Raw genomic sequence first — 17,250 nt, 5'->3', positions numbered from 1 at the left:
ATAGTCATAACACAATAGAGGGGGTGGCCCGAGGAAGAAAAGGGGTCGAATATATCACTCCCCTAAACCATTCGGTTGCTGGCTACACCAAGTGTTCACGTTACCAGAGTGGAGAATGGATAGAGTGTGTGTGTGCAATGAGAGAAGGTTGAGGGTAGTTTTATTATTTTAAAATTTTTAGGGGAATGGTATTTTCCCTTCTCTGATGGATAAAATCCCCCTTTAACGTTATTCATTAAGTTTTAAAGGCAAAGAAAAACGTTAAAGGGGGTGAGTTTATCCTTCAGCGGTGAACCATTCTCACAGAAACAGTTAGTTGAGGGTATGGCAAATTTTAATGGAAAAATAACTGCCGTTTGTTGTTTGTTTTTTGAGGGTATGGCAATTATATTCCAAAATCAGGTACTAAAAGACGAGGAATGATAGATTGAAGGGCCCTCTTTGTGCAAGGGCTAAAGAAGGGCCCTTGAATAGATCCACGTCATTTTTAAAGTCGGTTGAGAAGCTGAAATATAAAATTCTTAAAGGAGAAATGATAGATACAAGGGAGCCCTTGCATAAAGAGCCGCAAAAGGGCTCTTTATTGGATCCACGTCATCAAATGTGTCATCAAAATTTTACTTTTTCAACCATTTTAAAATGTAACTGAAAATGACAGTTTAACAATAATTTTGCAAAGCAAGACTAATTGGCAAACATCCTTCTTTTCTGTTTGCCACTGGTGGAGCAAAGATGAATGGAGATTGTCATTGTCTTTGCCAAAGTAACCTTTTCTCACTTGATTTATGCTCTGATTTCGGCCATTAACAATGACCATGAAGAAGGAAATTAGGGTTTCTTCCTGACGACAGTAAGTAGGAAGTAAGGCTTTCAGAGGAGAGAAGAAGAAGAAGAAGAAAAGGGTGAGAGAGTAGGAGGAGGAGGAGGAGAAGGAGAAAGGGATAATGGAAAATGCAGGTAACCAAGTAGATATTGATGAAGCATGGGTTACTTTCATGAAACACAAGCTTGCAGACACTAGTAAGATGCCGGCGAGTAAAGAGCAAAGCAGCATCTACAGAGTCCCCAAGCACATCTATGAGACTGATGAGAAGGCCTATGAACCCAATATCATCTCCATTGGCCCGTATCACCATGGAAACCAATGCCTACAAGCCAAAGAAAACCACAAATGGCGCTATCTAAATGCAATTCTCTCCCGAAACATGGATCTCTGTTTGGAAACTACTTAACAGTGATCAAAGCAATGGAGATGCAAGCACGAAGCTGCTATTCCGAAAGCATGGACCACCTTCAGAGCAATGAGTTTGTTCAAATGATGGTGGTCGATGGCTGTTTCATTGTCGAGCTTTTCCTCAAGCACGAAGAGGCAGTGAAGGCAAAGGAGAAAGGAGGGTTCGAAGAAGATCCCATATATGGCACAAATTGGATGATTCCCCTTGTAGCCCATGACATGCTCCTCCTAGAAAACCAACTCTCTTTCTTTGTTTTACAGTCCTTATTCGAACTCATGGACAAACCGAACACCCCTTCCTCTCTCTTGCAGCTCACCTTCGATTTCTTCGATCCTCTCTTACCAAGAAACAGTGGAATTCATCCTCCAAGCAACGAAGTTCTTCACCTCCAACACTTGTTTTACTGGCGTCTTTCTCCACCTGTGGATATTACTTCAGACTACTGTGAAATCCAATGCTTCAGCTACAATCCCACTCTTTCTTTGGACAGCGAGTCCTCAGTATCAGGCAGCGAAAGACCACGTAAACCATGCAAGTCGATACCCTCAGTGACAGAGCTCAAAGCGGCTGGAGTAAAGTTCAAGCAGAAGAGGATTGGTATCTTCTTAGATGTAAATTTCAGTAAAGGGGTGATGGAAATCCCACATATCTCAATCTATCATTCTATCAATTCTCTCTTTCGAAACTTTATCGCCTTTGATCAGTGCGTTCCTACCTCAAGAGCTCACTTCACAGACTACACCATCTTGATGGACTGTCTCATCACTACACCGAAAGATGTCGCCATACTCAGGCAAAATAAGATCATCCATCATATGTTGAGTAGCGATGAAGAGGTGGCGCTTCTTTTCAACTGGTTGGGGAAGGGGGTCGCCATCAATTACAAAGATAGGCACCTGTCCAAAATGTTCAAGGATGTGAACAAATATTTCGACACAAATTGGCATGTCTGGAGGGCAAACTTGGTGCGCAGTTATTTCAGCAATCCATGGACCATGATATCTTTGGTGGCAGCCATTGTTATTCTCACTCTCACATTCATACAGACCTTCTTCTCCGTATTGTCGTATGCCCACCCTCCTTAGGTCTAATTCCATTTGAAAATGTTTAGCTAAGAACAATTCTCAAGTGATTGCAATCATGTTTGAATAAATGAATTTCCTAGCAAAACTTTTTCCAGTCTAGAATTTTTAATTGATGAAAGCAAGTTTATGTCAGAATTGTGGTGGATCGAACCACCTGTTCATGGCTAGAGTTGTAGTAACACTGGTTGTGCCCACAATGTTCGACAGGAGGCAAATTACTAATGGCAGTTGCATCAATTAGTAAAGTTAGAGAAAATTAATAGAGCTGCACTAGATGAAATTAGCATGGAATGGACATTCTGCCTGATTTGGGAATCCTCAAAGCTGTACAAATCTGTTGACATGTTTTGTCCCCGAAAACTATTTTTATGCCCATGGATCTCAACTCAATTCTCTCATACTAGTGAGAAATCCGACAAGGATTTACTCATCACATATCAGAATATCTCGGAATACAGTACAGAATTCATCAATTTAGGCCCTCCTCAAGGATCCTACTGACTAATAAATTTTTGGACCAAAAATTGGATGTTCTGCAATCTACCATGAATATATCTTCTGTAGTTTCCAGCAACATCTGTTCATCAAAACCTATAATGCTGGTTAACATCTTTTAAAAGTATAAGTGCAGACCTCTCACGACGTTCTCTATTACTCAAACATCTTGCTGAGATTTTTCAATTCCACCATAGTTAGGCAAGTTATCAGGATCCAGAAAAAATCAATTAGAAGTGGATCCAAGAGCGGCCTGACTACACCATCAGCCATGTTCTAACTGTATACTCGTGAAAAATCTCACCCATCTAAACTAACAGCCATCAAACTACTGCTACAAAAAGAGAGAGTAGAAACTGCCATTTAAGGTTTCATTTTCTATTTCCTTCTATTTTTGGTGTGCTCAAATGTCTGGATATGAGATTTCCCTGCTGAATATGGATCTCCATCATTTCATGTTTCAATCTTCCTTTGCATGCCATACTTGAAAAGTCAAGATCATCCAATGAAAGCAAAGAGGAATAATCTGGTGGAAATCATTGCCATACAGGACATTGAGGGTTGGACAATCAAACTGGCCATCCATTAAGTGAACCCCACATTATAGAAGAATCACATGAATCTTTTCTCACTTTAACCGTCCGTTTGCAAGCCATCAATCAAATAGTTCACCTAATTATCAGCCACAATAAATCCATCTAAGGGATAGTTTAGATCAGCAAGTGATCCATCCACACTATTTGCACTAGATCATTAATCAAAATTCATCTGCATGAAGGGAAATCATGTTATCATTGTTTCATTATTCCTTGCCTAATGCATCATATAACTTTTGTATTCTATGCTAAAGCCTAACGCATTCTTGGTACCTAAAATTGTCCAGGAAAAGTTGAGTTTTAGACATTGCATACTGAATGTTTTCATAAAAACAAAAATAGAGAGGACAGCTAATATTCACAAGTTCTCAACCTATAAACTCTTTCTAGTGCAAATTACTATAGCTGAACTGGCCAAGCTTATGTTTGTCAAAAAGGGCCAACTTGTTGATTTTGCACACATCCATTTTCTCAAATATCAAAAGGCTTACAACTGAATCTCAGTCCCTGAAGGAATAAAAGATACCGTACATCTAGCATCCTGCCTTGTGCCCGCTAGCCGGCCAACACCTTTCTAATTTATTTGAATTTTTTGGAGTTGAGGCTACCCGTTGCTTATGTCACGTGGTTTGGGTGCTGGCTACATGGGGGAAGATAAAAAAAAGTGCATCGGGCGCATAGCCGTTGTCGGTGAGTGGCATTTTTCATGATTCCTTTATCAACCCTAAGATACTTGAAGAAGCGTGAGACTGGTGAATCTAGTGTCAATCGATTCATTTGCGACTTTTCCGAGTCATTGGAATAGCTTATTTGGTTAATGACTTATTTTGTTCCAGTATTGAACATCTAAGCAGAGAGATAGAGAGAAGAGAGAGATAGCAATTGGCAAATCCCTTCTCGAGAATGGTAGCATGTTGGGAGCCACATTTTACACTTCATGTTTTGATTAGGTGGGGCCCACCATCTCCCCTATCCGGCTATCCCATGCATTATGTAGAGCCCACAATTTTCATCTTATATTTTGATGTAGTGGGGCCCAATATTTACATCTCATGTTCGGATGGGTGGGGCCCACTATTCTTACTGAAATTTTTTTATGAGGAAATTTGTTTTTCTTTTCAAGATTAGAGAAAGGTGATATGATTGGTTAATTTAGAGAAGTATTTTCATAAATTGAAGGTCCTTCTAAATCAGAATTGAATAGGGTTGGTTCAACTTCTTCGTTTTTTTCTAATGTTAAAAAAGTAGGAAATTTTTGGAATCCAAAATTCCAAATCAGCCTTTCTCTGCCCATTCCCACTTTCTCCACGATAAAAATTCCAAAATTCTTGCTTTCGAAAATTCCAAAATTCCAAAATTCTTGCAATCCAAAATTCCAAAATTCCGAAATTCTTGCTATCCAAAACTCCAAATAAGTTTTCTTGTTCTTTGTATTTTATTCTTGCTTTCGAATTGTGTAGATCTTCTCGATCACCCCGGGTTTCCCTTGTTACTTTTCCCTTTAATTCATTCCAAAAGAAAAAGGGTCAGATAGTCATAGGAGCAGCAGCAAGGGATGATGGAGAATGCAGATGAACAGATGGATATTGATGAAGCATGGGTTACTTCCATGAAACACAAGCTTGCAGCCACTAGTAGCGTGCCTGCAAGTAAAGAGCAAAGCAGCATCTACAGAGTCCCCAAGCACATCTACGAGACTGATAAGAAGGCATATGAACCCAAAATCATCTCCTTAGGCCCCTATCACCATGGAAAGCAATGCCTACAAGACATGGAAGATCACAAATTGCGCTATCTCAATGCAATTCTCTCTCGAAACGTGGATCTCAGCTTAGAGAATTACTTAGCAACGATCAAGAAAATGGAGACGCGAGCTCGAAGTTGCTACTCTGAAAGCACCAACCACCTTGAGAGCAATGAATTTGTTCAAATGATGGTGGTTGATGGCTGTTTCATCGTCGAGCTTTTCCTCAATCACGAGGAGGCAGTGATGGCAAGGGAGAAGGGAGAGCTCGTTCCTGGCCGAAACAAGGAAGCCCAAGAAGATCCCATATATGACACAAATTGGCTGCTTCCCCTTGTAGCCCATGACATGCTCCTCCTAGAGAACCAACTCCCTTTCTTTGTCTTACAGTCTTTATTCGAACTCGTCCACAAATCGAATATCCCTTCCTTTCTCTTCCGGCTTACCTTCAATTTCTTCGATCCTCTCTTGCCAAGAAACAGTGGAATTCATCCTCCAAGCGACAAAGTTCTTCATCTCCTACACTTATTTTACTGGCGTTTTTCACCATCTGCGGATAATATTTTAGACTACTCTGTAATCCAATGCTTCACATACAATCCCACTCTTGCTTTGGACAGCGGGCTCTTGGCATCAAGCAACAAAATACAGCCTGAACCGCCGACATTGATACCCTCAGTGACGGAGCTCAAAGAGGCAGGAGTCAAGTTCAAGCCGAAGAAGATGATGGGTAGCTTCTTGGATGTAAATTTTAGTAAAGGGGTGATGGAAATCCCACATATCTCTATCTATGATTCTACCAATTCTCTCTTTCGAAACTTTATCGCCTTCGAGCAGTGCTTTCCTACCTCAAGAGCTCACTTCACAGACTACACCATCTTGATGGACTGTCTCATCAATACACCGAAAGATGTCTCCATACTCAAGCAAAATAAGATCATCCATCATATGTTGGGTAGCGATGAAGAGGTGGCGCTTCTTTTCAATCAGTTGGCGAAGGGGGTGGCGGTCAATTACGAAGATAGGTACCTGTCCAAAATGTTCAAGGATGTGAACAAATATTGCGAGACTAATTGGCATTACTGGAGGGCAAACTTGGTGCATAGTTATTTCAGCAATCCATGGACCATGATGTCTTTGGCTGCAGCCATTGTTATTCTCATTCTCACATTCATACAGACCTTCTTCTCCATCTTCTCTTATGCCCGCCCTCCTTAGGTCTAATTCCATTTGAAATTGTTTAGCTAAGAACAATTCTCATGTGATTGCTATCATGTATGAAGAAATGAATTTAGTGGAAAATCGTTTGCCAGACTAGAAGTTTTAATTGATGAAACCAAGTTGATGTCAAAATTGTTGTGGATCGAACCACCTGTTCATGGCTAGAGTTGTAGTAACACTGGTTGTGCCCAAGGCTGTTGATCAATGGGACTTTGGTGAGAAGAAAGAAAAGCAGGAAGAATCGAGGAAAGAGGGAAGAAGCCTACATCTATGACTAGATTTTCATTTTCCTTATATAAGAAGAAAAGGCTGAGAGAAGAAGGGGGAGAAAGGGATGATGGAAAACACAGATAACCATATGGAACATGCAACAGTAGATATTGATGATGCATTGGTTACTTCCATGAGACATAAACTCGAAGCCAGTACCAGCGAGCCGGCGAGTAAAGATCAACACAGCATTTACAGAGTCCCCAAGCACATCTATGAGACTGATGAGAAGGCCTACGAACCCAAAATCATCTCCATAGGCCCCTATCACCATGGAAAGCAATGCCTACAATCCATGGAAGACCACAAGTGGCGCTATCTAAATGCAATCCTCTCTCGAAACTTGGATCTCAGCTTAGAGAATTACATAGCAGCGATCAAGGCATTGGAGTCGCAAGCGCGAAGCTGCTACTCCGAAAGCATTGATCACCTCGAGAGCCATGAATTGGTCCAAATGATGGTGGTGGACGGCTGTTTCATCGTTGAGCTTTTCCTCAAGAGCAAGGAGACAATGATCGAGTGGAAGAAGGCCATGGACGAAGGAAATTTCTTCTTTCCTGACCGAAAGAAGGAAGCAGAAGATCCTATATATGGCACAAATTGGATGCTTCCCCTTGTAGCCCATGACATGCTCCTCCTAGAGAACCAACTCCCTTTCTTTGTCTTACAGTCTTTACTCAACCTTGTCAACAAGTCGCGCACCCCTTCTCTCTTACAGCTCGCCCTTGATTTCTTCAATCATCTCTCGCAAGGAAACAATGGAATTAAAACTACAGCCGAAGACCCCAGAAAAGTCCTTGATCTACTACACTTGTTTCATTCTAGTTTCTTGCCGGTTAACAAGAAATCACGCGAATTCTGCTCTTACTATTGCTACTTGCTCCGTCTTACTTTCACAGACAGGTCCCCGGCTTCGTGGAACAAAAGACGGCCCGCACTGCCCAAGTCGATCCCCTCGGCAACAGAGCTCAAAGAGGCGGGAGTTAATTTCAAGCAGAAGAAGAACATGGGTAGTTTCTTGGATGTAAATTAGTGATGGAAATCCCACATTTCTCAATCTATGATTGTACCAATTCTCTCTTTCGAAACTTTATTGCCTTCGAGCAATGCTTTCCAATATCCGGAGCTCATTTCACAAGCTACGCCATCTTGATGAATTGTCTCATCAATACGCCGAACGATGTTGCCATACTCAAGCATAATAAGATCATAGAACATATGTTGGGTAGTGATGAAGAGGCGGCGCTTCTATTCAACCAGTTAGGGAAGGCAGTTGGCGTCTATTTCGAAAATTGTTTCTTCTCCTGCCTGTTCAAGGATGTGAACAAATATTGTGAGACCAATTGGCACGTCTGGACGGCAAATTTGATGCGTCGTTATTTCAACAATCCATGGACCATGATGTCTCTGGTTGCTGCCATTCTCATTCTCACGTTCACATTCACGCAGACCGACCTTCATCTCAGTCTTCTCGTATGCCCACCCTCCTCAGTTCTAATTTCATTTGAAATAGTAAATCGTTTAGCAAAGAACAATTATCATATGATTAATTCTAATTTCATTTGAAATTGTTACGGTAAGAACAATTCTATATCATGTTTGAAGAAATGAATTAATTAGTAAACCTTTTGCCAGTCTAGAAGTTTTTAACTGATGAACCCAAGTTCATGTCAGAATTGCTGTGGTTCGAACCACCTGTTCATGGCTGGAGAGTTTTTGTAACACTAATTGTGCCAACTGGCTACTTTCTTTTAACCGGTGAAAAAGGTTTGAAATGGGTGTCCGCAGAATTAAAAGGGGTGTAAATATCAGCTGCCAGCAAATATATCATTTCCCTTTGTTTAGATTTTTAATAAAGAAGGCCCATCATCTATAAGCAGAGACATCATACGATGTATATTTTTTGAAAAATCACTTGGGCTCACTTTGTTCAAAGATCTAAACCGTTCATTTAATGGGCCCTAACATAAATCGGCCTTGCCTCGGAAGTCATATCATTAGGATGACCCTAACTCTTTTGATCTGTAAAGAATTATATATGGTGTCGTTCTTCTACATATCGGAGGGTTAGGATCATCCTATGGAGATGATTTTTGGGTCACAACATATTTACATTGAAGCCAAACAAGTGAATGGGTTGGATCCTATATGGCCTCCGTAATTAGGTGCACATATATTAGGTGGGCCCTCTGTGCATGGCGTCTGTGTGTATGTGCACATATTTTTTTGTTGTGAACAGGCCTTCAAACAACGTGGTGTCCCACTGTATATGACGTATCATATACTTTTTTTGTTGCCCCTTCGAACAAGATGGGGCCCACCTATTATAGCACATAAAGAAGAGATTATATGGCGTTCGTGATCATTGTTCCAAGATCTAAACCAATCAATTGTTTGGCCTCAATGTAAATAGGCTATGTGATACGACCACAAATCAACGGCCAACTTCCACAAGGAACCGGCAATCACCCAAGCATCTCAGTGATTACACATATTAGCAGTTATGGGAAGTTATATTACTTGTGGTCATAATTCCAATGGAAGTTATTTTCAGTTATCTTATTTTCTGTGTAAAGGGATGATGTATTCACATTTGAAACAGTAGAATAATTATCATAATTCTCAATTTCATCTTCTCCCACTTCCATTTTCTGGAGGACCTGTCCTCGAAAACAGGGATCTATCATTGGTGCTTTCATTGATTCTTCTCCCATCATGGCAGAAGGAACCCGCCTCCGCATACTCGACGAAACCATCACCAACCACACCGATCAACTCGCCACCATAACGGAGCAATTAGCCGCACTGGTCACCACCGTCACATCCTTCGACGGAAAGTTGGAGCAACTCCGTCTAAACCGCCCTGAACCACGCACGCCCGACACTCAATCCACCCACACACCCAATTCCCGGTTCCTAAAGCTAGATTTTCCGCGATTTGACGGAATTGACCCGCTTGGCTGGATCTTCAAAGCCGAACAATTTTTTGGCTACCACAATACGCCCAGTGATCAACGACTCACAATCTCCTCATTCCACATGGATGGAGCAGCCCTTGCATGGTTTCAATGGTGCCACCGAAACCATCAATTTCAAACATGGGACGGATTCACCCGAGCGCTCGAAACACGGTTTGGCCCATCTCAATATGTCGACCACCAAGGCGCATTGTCGAAATTAACGCAAACTACAACTGTTCTTGCGTATATTACAGACTTTGAAACCTTAGCAAACCGTACTGATGGCCTACCACCATCCTTCATGCTTAGTTGCTTCATCTCTGGCCTCAAACCAGAAATTCGCCGCGAAGTCCAAGTATCCCAACCAACACACCTTGCACAGGCTATTGGCCTAGCAAAACTTCAGGCTGAAAAACTAAACGACATACATCGTTCGTCGTTCCGACCCATTCCTTCCACCCCATCCCCACAACCGCCACCACCAACTACATCAACATCAACCCGTTGTCCTATCCGCCACCTTACACCCGCAGAAATGCAAACTCGACAGGAAAAAGGATTATGTTTCAACTGTGATGAAAAATTCTCCCGCAACCACCGTTGTAAGCCACAATTTCATCTCATGCTCGCCGATGAAACCGATGAAACGATTGACATGGCATACCCAAACATTGAACCCGGACTAGTGGTCCCTGAAGACAACCTTCTACTGGATACACCGGCAGAAATTTCTCTTAACGCATTCCAAGGGCAACCGTCCCCACGTACCCTCCGCTTCACCGGAAATCTACACGGAGAACACGTCCAAATTCTTGTCGATGGAGGAAGCACCCATAATTTCATCCAAGAACGCGTCGCTGCCCATCTAAAACTGCCATCCCACTCACACCCACCATTCTCCGTCACCGTTGGTAGTGGTGAAACCCTCACGTGCAAGGGACTGTGCAAAGATGTTCCACTTAAAATTGGAACAACTACCTTCCAAACAGACCTTTTCATCCTACCATTACATGGCACAGATGTTGTCCTCGGAGTTCAATGGTTAATACCATTGGGACCTGTTACCTTCGATTACCGCCACCTTTCCATGTCCTTTAAGTGGAACTCCACCAACGTCACTCTCTTTGGTGAACAACTACCAACAGTCCATTCCATTCAACCATCACAACTACAACGCTACTTTCGCACTTCCGCCGTAGCCTCATTGTATAACATCTGGCCAGTTCCCCCACAAAGGACACCTCCAACAACACATCCAGACTTACACCCAATACTAACCAAATATAGCTCTCTTTTCTCACCACCCCATAGCCTTCCTCCCACTCGCCAATGTGACCACCGCATCCACCTAACCCCTGGATCAGCCCCTGTAAACGTCCGACCCTACAAATATCCATATTACCAAAAACGCGAAATCGAGCTATTGGTTACAGAAATGCTAAAGGACGGTATCATACAACCAAGCACTAGCCCATTTAGTTCACCCGTCCTTCTTGTCAAAAAGAAAGATGGTACATGGCGATTTTGCGTCGACTACCGTGCACTCAATGCCGTAACAGTGAAGGACCGTTTCCCTATTCCGACAGTTGAGGAATTATTTGATGAATTACATGGTTCTCAATATTACTCAAAACTGGATCTCCGCTCCGGTTTCCACCAAATCCGTGTCCACCCTGCAAGCATACCAGCAACCGCATTTCGAACACACGACGGTCACTATGAATTTTTGGTCATGCCCTTTGGCCTAACCAATGCACCCTCTACCTTCCAAGCTGCCATGAACACCACATTCTCCCAGTTCCTTTGTAAGTTTGTCCTCGTCTTCTTTGATGACATCTTGATTTATAGCCCCACTTGGGAAGCCCACCTTGACCACCTCCGTCAAGTCCTCCAACTGCTCTATGTCAACCACTTCAACCTCAAACTCTCCAAATGTTGTTTCGGCGAACAGAAAATCGAATATCTTGGCCACATTATCGCAAGTCACGGTGTTGCCGTCGACCCTACAAAAATCCGAGCCATTACCCAATGGCCACGTCCGACAACCATCAAACAACTCCGGAGCTTCCTCGGTCTAGCCGGCTACTATCGCCGTTTTGTCAAAAATTATGCCTCAATTGCAGCCCCTATAACCGACCTCCTCCGAAAGGATTCGTTTCATTGGTGTCCAGCCGCTGAGTCCGCATTCGAGTCTCTAAAATCTTCCCTCACTACAACACCCATCCTACAACTCCCGGATTTCACCGAGACATTCATCGTCGACACGGATGCTTCCGGTAAAGCTATTGGCGTTGTTCTGTCCCAACAAGGCCATCCCATAGCCTTTTTCAGTAAGACACTCTCAACCCGCTTACAAGCATCATCAACATATGCACGGGAAATGTTTGCCATAACTGAATCAGTCCTTCGCTGGAGACACTACCTCCTTGGCCACGATTTCCTCATCCGCACGGACCACCGACCTCTCCAATATCTCATGACCCAGGCACTACAAACTCCAGAGCAACAATATTGGCTCCAAAAATTGGTGGGCTACAACTACAAAATAATTTACAAACCCGGCCGCGAAAATGTAGTGGCTGATGCCCTTTCTCGCTGCACCGATTCAAAACTGTTCGCGTTCACCATGCCATACACAAATATCATCCACAACATCCAAAAGGAAATTGTGAACGACCCTCATACCCAAACACTCCTCGCCGAACTACAAGCGACCCCGGCCACAAACCCACATTACACTCTCAAGAACGGAGTCCTCTACTACAAAAACCGTGTCTACCTACCCCCAACATCATCTTTGAAGACTGTGGTTTTCAAGGAACTCCACTCTACACCATCAGGTGGTCATTCCGGATACACAAGAACATTGGCACGGATTCGACAAAGTTTTTATTGGCAAAGGATGCGGAAGAATATCCAATTTTGGGTCGGCGAATGCCTCATTTGTCAACAAAGCAAATACTCAACCCGCTCACCACAAGGTTTGTTACAACCGCTACCCATCCCTACACGTGTATGGGAGGATATAGCGATGGATTTCATCACCAACCTACCAACTTCAAATGGGAAAACAACCATCTTCGTAGTGGTGGACCGTCTAACAAAATATGCCCACTTCATGGAATTAGCCCCAAACTATACTGCAGCCAAAGTTGCAGACACGTTTATATCCAATGTGGCCAAATTACACGGGATACCTCGTAGCATCGTCAGCGACCGTGACCCACTGTTTCTCAGCTCTTTCTGGAAAGAGTTGTTCCACAAACAAGGCACGACACTTCGCATGAGCAGTGCCTACCATCCTCAGACAGACGGCCAAACAGAAGTCCTGAACCGTTGCCTGGAACAGTACTACGAAGCTTCTGCATGGATCATCCACGACAATGGACAAACTACCTCACTTGGGCGGAGTATTGGTACAATACCACACAACATTCAGCGATTGGTATGACGCCATTTGAGGCGGTATACGGCCGAGCACCACCAGCCATTCCAGACTGCGTGCCATCAATTTCCAGGGAAAATGCAGTCGACAACGAATTACGCACAAGGGACGACATCCTCTGTCAACTCAAGCAAAACTTGGAACGTACCCAACATCGCATGAAGCAACAGGCCGATCAGCGAAGAACCGACAAACAATTCTGGAGCTTCCGTTAATTTCGACAATGCACCTTGGTGGTCGACATATTGAGATGGGCCAAACCGTGTTTCGAGCGCTCAGGTGAATCTGTCCCATGTTTGAAATTGATGGTTTCGGTGGCACCATTGAAACCATGCAAGGGCTGCTCCATCCATGTGGAATGAGGAGATTGTGAGTCGTTGATTTGTGGTCGTATCATCGTTTCAAAAATCATCTCCATTGGATGACCCTAGCCCTCCAATTTGCTAACGAATGACACCATATATAATTCTCTACCTAGGTTAGGATCACCCTATGGCGATGATTTTAGGGGCAATTTGAATCTTCGAACAAAGTGGGCCCAAGTAATTTTTTTTCTTGAAATATACATTGTATGATGTTTGTGCATAGGCTATGTATTTTTTGAGGAATGATAGATACAAGGGAGCCCTTGCATAAAGAGCCGCAAAAGGGCTCATAATTGGATTCACGTCAACAAATGTAACTCATTTTTCCTTTTCAACCGATTTTAAAATGTAACTAAAAATGGCGTGATCCAATGAAGAGCCCTTTTGCCACTCTTTATGCAAGGGCTCCCTCGTATCTATCATTGCTCGTTTTTTTTTTCAAAGATCTAAACAAGAAAATGATGTATTTGCCCCCTTTTTCTTTTGTGGACAACCATTTTCCAGTGTAAAAAGGCTATAGTCATAACACAATAGAGGGGGTGGCCCGAGGAAGAAAAGGGGTCGAATATATCACTCCCCTAAACTATTCGGTTGCTGGCTACGCCAAGTGTTCTCGGTACAAGAGTGGAGAATGGAGAGAGTGTGTGCAATGAGAGAAGGTTGAGGGTAGTTTTATTATTTTAAATATTTTAGGGGAATGATATTTTCCCTCCTTTGATGGATAAAATCCCCCCTCTAACGTTATTCGTTAAGTTTTAAAGGCAAAGAAAGACGTTAAAGGGGGTGAATTTATCCTCCAGCAGTAAACCATTCTCACAGAAACCGTTAAAGGGGGGATTTTATCCTTAAGAGGGGGAAAATATCATTTCCCAAATTTTAATGGAAAAAATAACTGCCGTTTGTTGTTTGTTTTTTGAGGGTATGGCAATTATATTCCAAAAGCAGGTACTAAAAGACGAGGAATGATAGATTGAAGGGCCCTCTTTGTGCAAGGGCTAAAGAAGGGCCCTTGAATAAATCCACGTCATTTTTAAAGTCGGTTGAGAAACTGAAATATGAAATTCTTAAAGGAGAAATGATAGATACAAGGGAGCCCTTGCATGAAGAGCCGCAAAAGCACTCTTGATTGGATCCACGTCATCAAATGTGTCATCAAATGTAACTGATTTTACTTTTTCAACCATTTTAAAATGTAACTGAAAATGACAGTTTAACAATAATTTTGCAAAGCAAGACTAATTGGCAAACATCCTTCTTTTCTGTTTGCCACTGGTGGAGCAAAGATGAATGGAGATTGTCATTGTCTTTGCCGAAGTAACCTTTTCTCACTTGATTTATGCTCTGATTTCGGCCATTAACAATGACCATGAAGAAGGAAATTAGGGTTTCTTCCTGACGACAGTAAGTAGGAAGTAAGACTTTCAGAGGAGAGAAGAAGAAGAAGAAGAAAAGGGTGAGAGAGTAGGAGGAGGAGGAGGAGAAGGATAAAGGGATAATGGAAAATGCAGGTAACCAAGTAGATATTGATGAAGCATGGGTTACTTTCATGAAACACAAGCTTGCAGACACTAGTAAGATGCCGGCGAGTAAAGAGCAAAGCAGCATCTACAGAGTCCCCAAGCACATCTATGAGCCTGATGAGAAGGCCTATGAACCCAATATCATCTCCATTGGCCCGTATCACCATGGAAACCAATGCCTACAAGCCATAGAAAACTACAAATGGCGCTATCTAAATGCAATTCTCTCCCGAAACATGGATCTCTGTTTGGAAAACTACTTAACAGTGATCAAAGCAATGGAGATGCAAGCACGAAGCTGCTACTCCGAAAGCATGGACCACCTTCAGAGCAATGAGTTTGTTCAAATGATGGTGGTCGATGGCTGTTTCATTGTCGAGCTTTTCCTCAAGCACAAAGAGGCAGTGAAGGCAAAGGAGAAAGGAGGGTTCGAAGAAGATCCCATATATGGCACAAATTGGATGCTTCCCCTTGTAGCCCATGACATGCTCCTCCTAGAAAACCAACTCTCTTTCTTTGTTTTACAGTCCTTATTCGCCTCATGGACAAACCGAACACCCCTTCCTCTCTCTTGCAGCTCACCTTCGATTTCTTCGATCCTCTCTTACCAAGAAACAGTGGAATTCATCCTCCAAGCAACGAAGTTCTTCACCTCCTACACTTGTTTTACTGGCGTCTTTCTCCACCTGTGGATATTACTTTAGACTACTGTGAAATCCAATGCTTCAGCTACAATCCCACTCTTTCTTTGGACAGCGAGTCCTCAGTATCAGGCAGCGAAAGACCACGTAAACCATGCAAGTCGATCCCATCAGTGACAGAGCTCAAAGCGGCTGGAGTAAAGTTCAAGCAGAAGAGGATTGGTATCTTCTTGGATGTAAATTTCAGTAAAGGGGTGATGGAAATCCCACATATCTCAATCTATCATTCTACCAATTCTCTCTTTCGAAACTTTATCGCCTTTGAGCAGTGCATTCCTACCTCAAGAGCTCACTTCACAGACTACACCATCTTGATGGACTGTCTCATCACTACACCGAAAGATGTCGCCATACTCAGGCAAAATAAGATCATCCATCATATGTTGAGTAGCGATGAAGAGGTGGCGCTTCTTTTCAACTGGTTGGGGAAGGGGGTCGCCATCAATTACAAAGATAGGCACCTGTCCAAAATGTTCAAGGATGTGAACAAATATTTCGACACAAATTGGCATGTCTGGAGGGCAACTTGGTGCGCAGTTATTTCAGCAATCCATGGACCATGATATCTTTGGTGGCAGCCATTGTTATTCTCACTCTCACATTCATACAGACCTTCTTCTCCGTATTGTCGTATGCCCACCCTCCTTAGGTCTAATTCCATTTGAAAATGTTTAGCTAAGAACAATTCTCAAGTGATTGCAATCATGTTTGAATAAATGAATTTCTTAGCAAAACTTTTTCCAGTCTAGAATTTTTAATTGATGAAAGCAAGTTCATGTCAGAATTGTAGTGGATCGAACCACCTGTTCATGGCTAGAGTTGTAGTAACACTGGTTGTGCCCACAATGTTCGACAGGAGGCAAATTACTAATGGCAGTTGCATCAATTAGTAAAGTTAGAGAAAATTAATAGAGCTGCACTAGATGAAATTAGCACGGAATGGACATTCTGCCTGATTTGGGAACCCTCAAAGCTGTACAAATCTGTTGACATGTTTTGTCCCCGAAAACTATTTTTATGCCCATGGATCTCAACTCAATTCTCTCATACTAGTGAGAAATCCAACAAGGATTTACTCATCACATATCAGAATATCTCGGAATACAGTACAGAATTCATCAATTTAGGCCCTCCTCAAGGATCCTACTGACTAATAAATTTTTGGACCAAAAATTGGATGTTCTGCAATCGACCATGAATATATCTTCTGTAGTTTCCAGCAACATCTGTTCATCAAAACCTATAATGCTGGTTAACATCTTTTAAAAGTATAATTGCATACCTCTCACGACGTTCACTATTACTCAAACATCTTGCTGAGATTTTTCAATTGCACCATAGTTAGGCAAGTTATCAGGATCCAGAAAAAATCAATTAGAAGTGGATCCAAGAGCGGCCTGACTACACCATCAGCCATGTTCTAACTGTATACTCGTGAAAAATCTCACCCATCTAAACTAACAGCCATCAAACTACTGCTACAAAAAGAGAGAGTAGAAACTGCCATTTAAGGTTTCATTTTCTATTTCCTTCTATTTTTGGTGTGCTCAAATGTCTGGATATGAGATTTCCCTGCTGAATATGGATCTTCATCATTTCATGTTTCAATCTTC

General features: G+C 42.4%; 3 protein-coding genes and 1 pseudogene across 3 annotated transcripts; all 4 read left to right on the top strand.

Moving 5' to 3' along the window:
* The first annotated feature begins 887 nt into the window (after window positions 1-887).
* On the top strand, window positions 888-2,542 carry LOC143853377 (UPF0481 protein At3g47200-like; annotated as a pseudogene).
* Window positions 2,543-4,924: 2,382 nt separating this feature from the next.
* On the top strand, window positions 4,925-6,467 carry LOC143853004 (UPF0481 protein At3g47200-like). The gene has a single exon (XM_077362699.1). It carries the CDS (start codon window positions 4,967-4,969, stop codon window positions 6,371-6,373), a length of 1,407 nt encoding a protein of 468 aa, XP_077218814.1. The 5' UTR covers window positions 4,925-4,966; the 3' UTR covers window positions 6,374-6,467.
* A 246-nt stretch (window positions 6,468-6,713) lies between these two features.
* Window positions 6,714-13,057, top strand: LOC143853291 (uncharacterized). The gene is made up of 3 exons (XM_077363010.1): window positions 6,714-7,656; window positions 7,773-8,119; window positions 9,323-13,057. Exons 1-3 carry the CDS (start codon window positions 6,714-6,716, stop codon window positions 13,055-13,057), a joined length of 5,025 nt encoding a protein of 1,674 aa, XP_077219125.1.
* Window positions 13,058-14,911: 1,854 nt separating this feature from the next.
* Window positions 14,912-16,507, top strand: LOC143853290 (UPF0481 protein At3g47200-like). The gene is made up of 2 exons (XM_077363009.1): window positions 14,912-15,579; window positions 15,666-16,507. Exons 1-2 carry the CDS (start codon window positions 14,912-14,914, stop codon window positions 16,198-16,200), a joined length of 1,203 nt encoding a protein of 400 aa, XP_077219124.1. The 3' UTR covers window positions 16,201-16,507.
* The last annotated feature ends 743 nt before the right edge of the window (window positions 16,508-17,250 follow it).

Source organism: Tasmannia lanceolata, unplaced genomic scaffold (assembly GCF_043159265.1).
Source record: "Tasmannia lanceolata isolate RefF3 unplaced genomic scaffold, GAP_Taslan_0.1 ptg000019l, whole genome shotgun sequence".
In the NCBI taxonomy this organism is placed as follows: domain Eukaryota; kingdom Viridiplantae; phylum Streptophyta; class Magnoliopsida; order Canellales; family Winteraceae; genus Tasmannia; species Tasmannia lanceolata.
The sequence above is the reverse complement of the archived record's forward strand: the minus strand, read 5'-3'. Positions and strand labels throughout refer to the sequence as shown.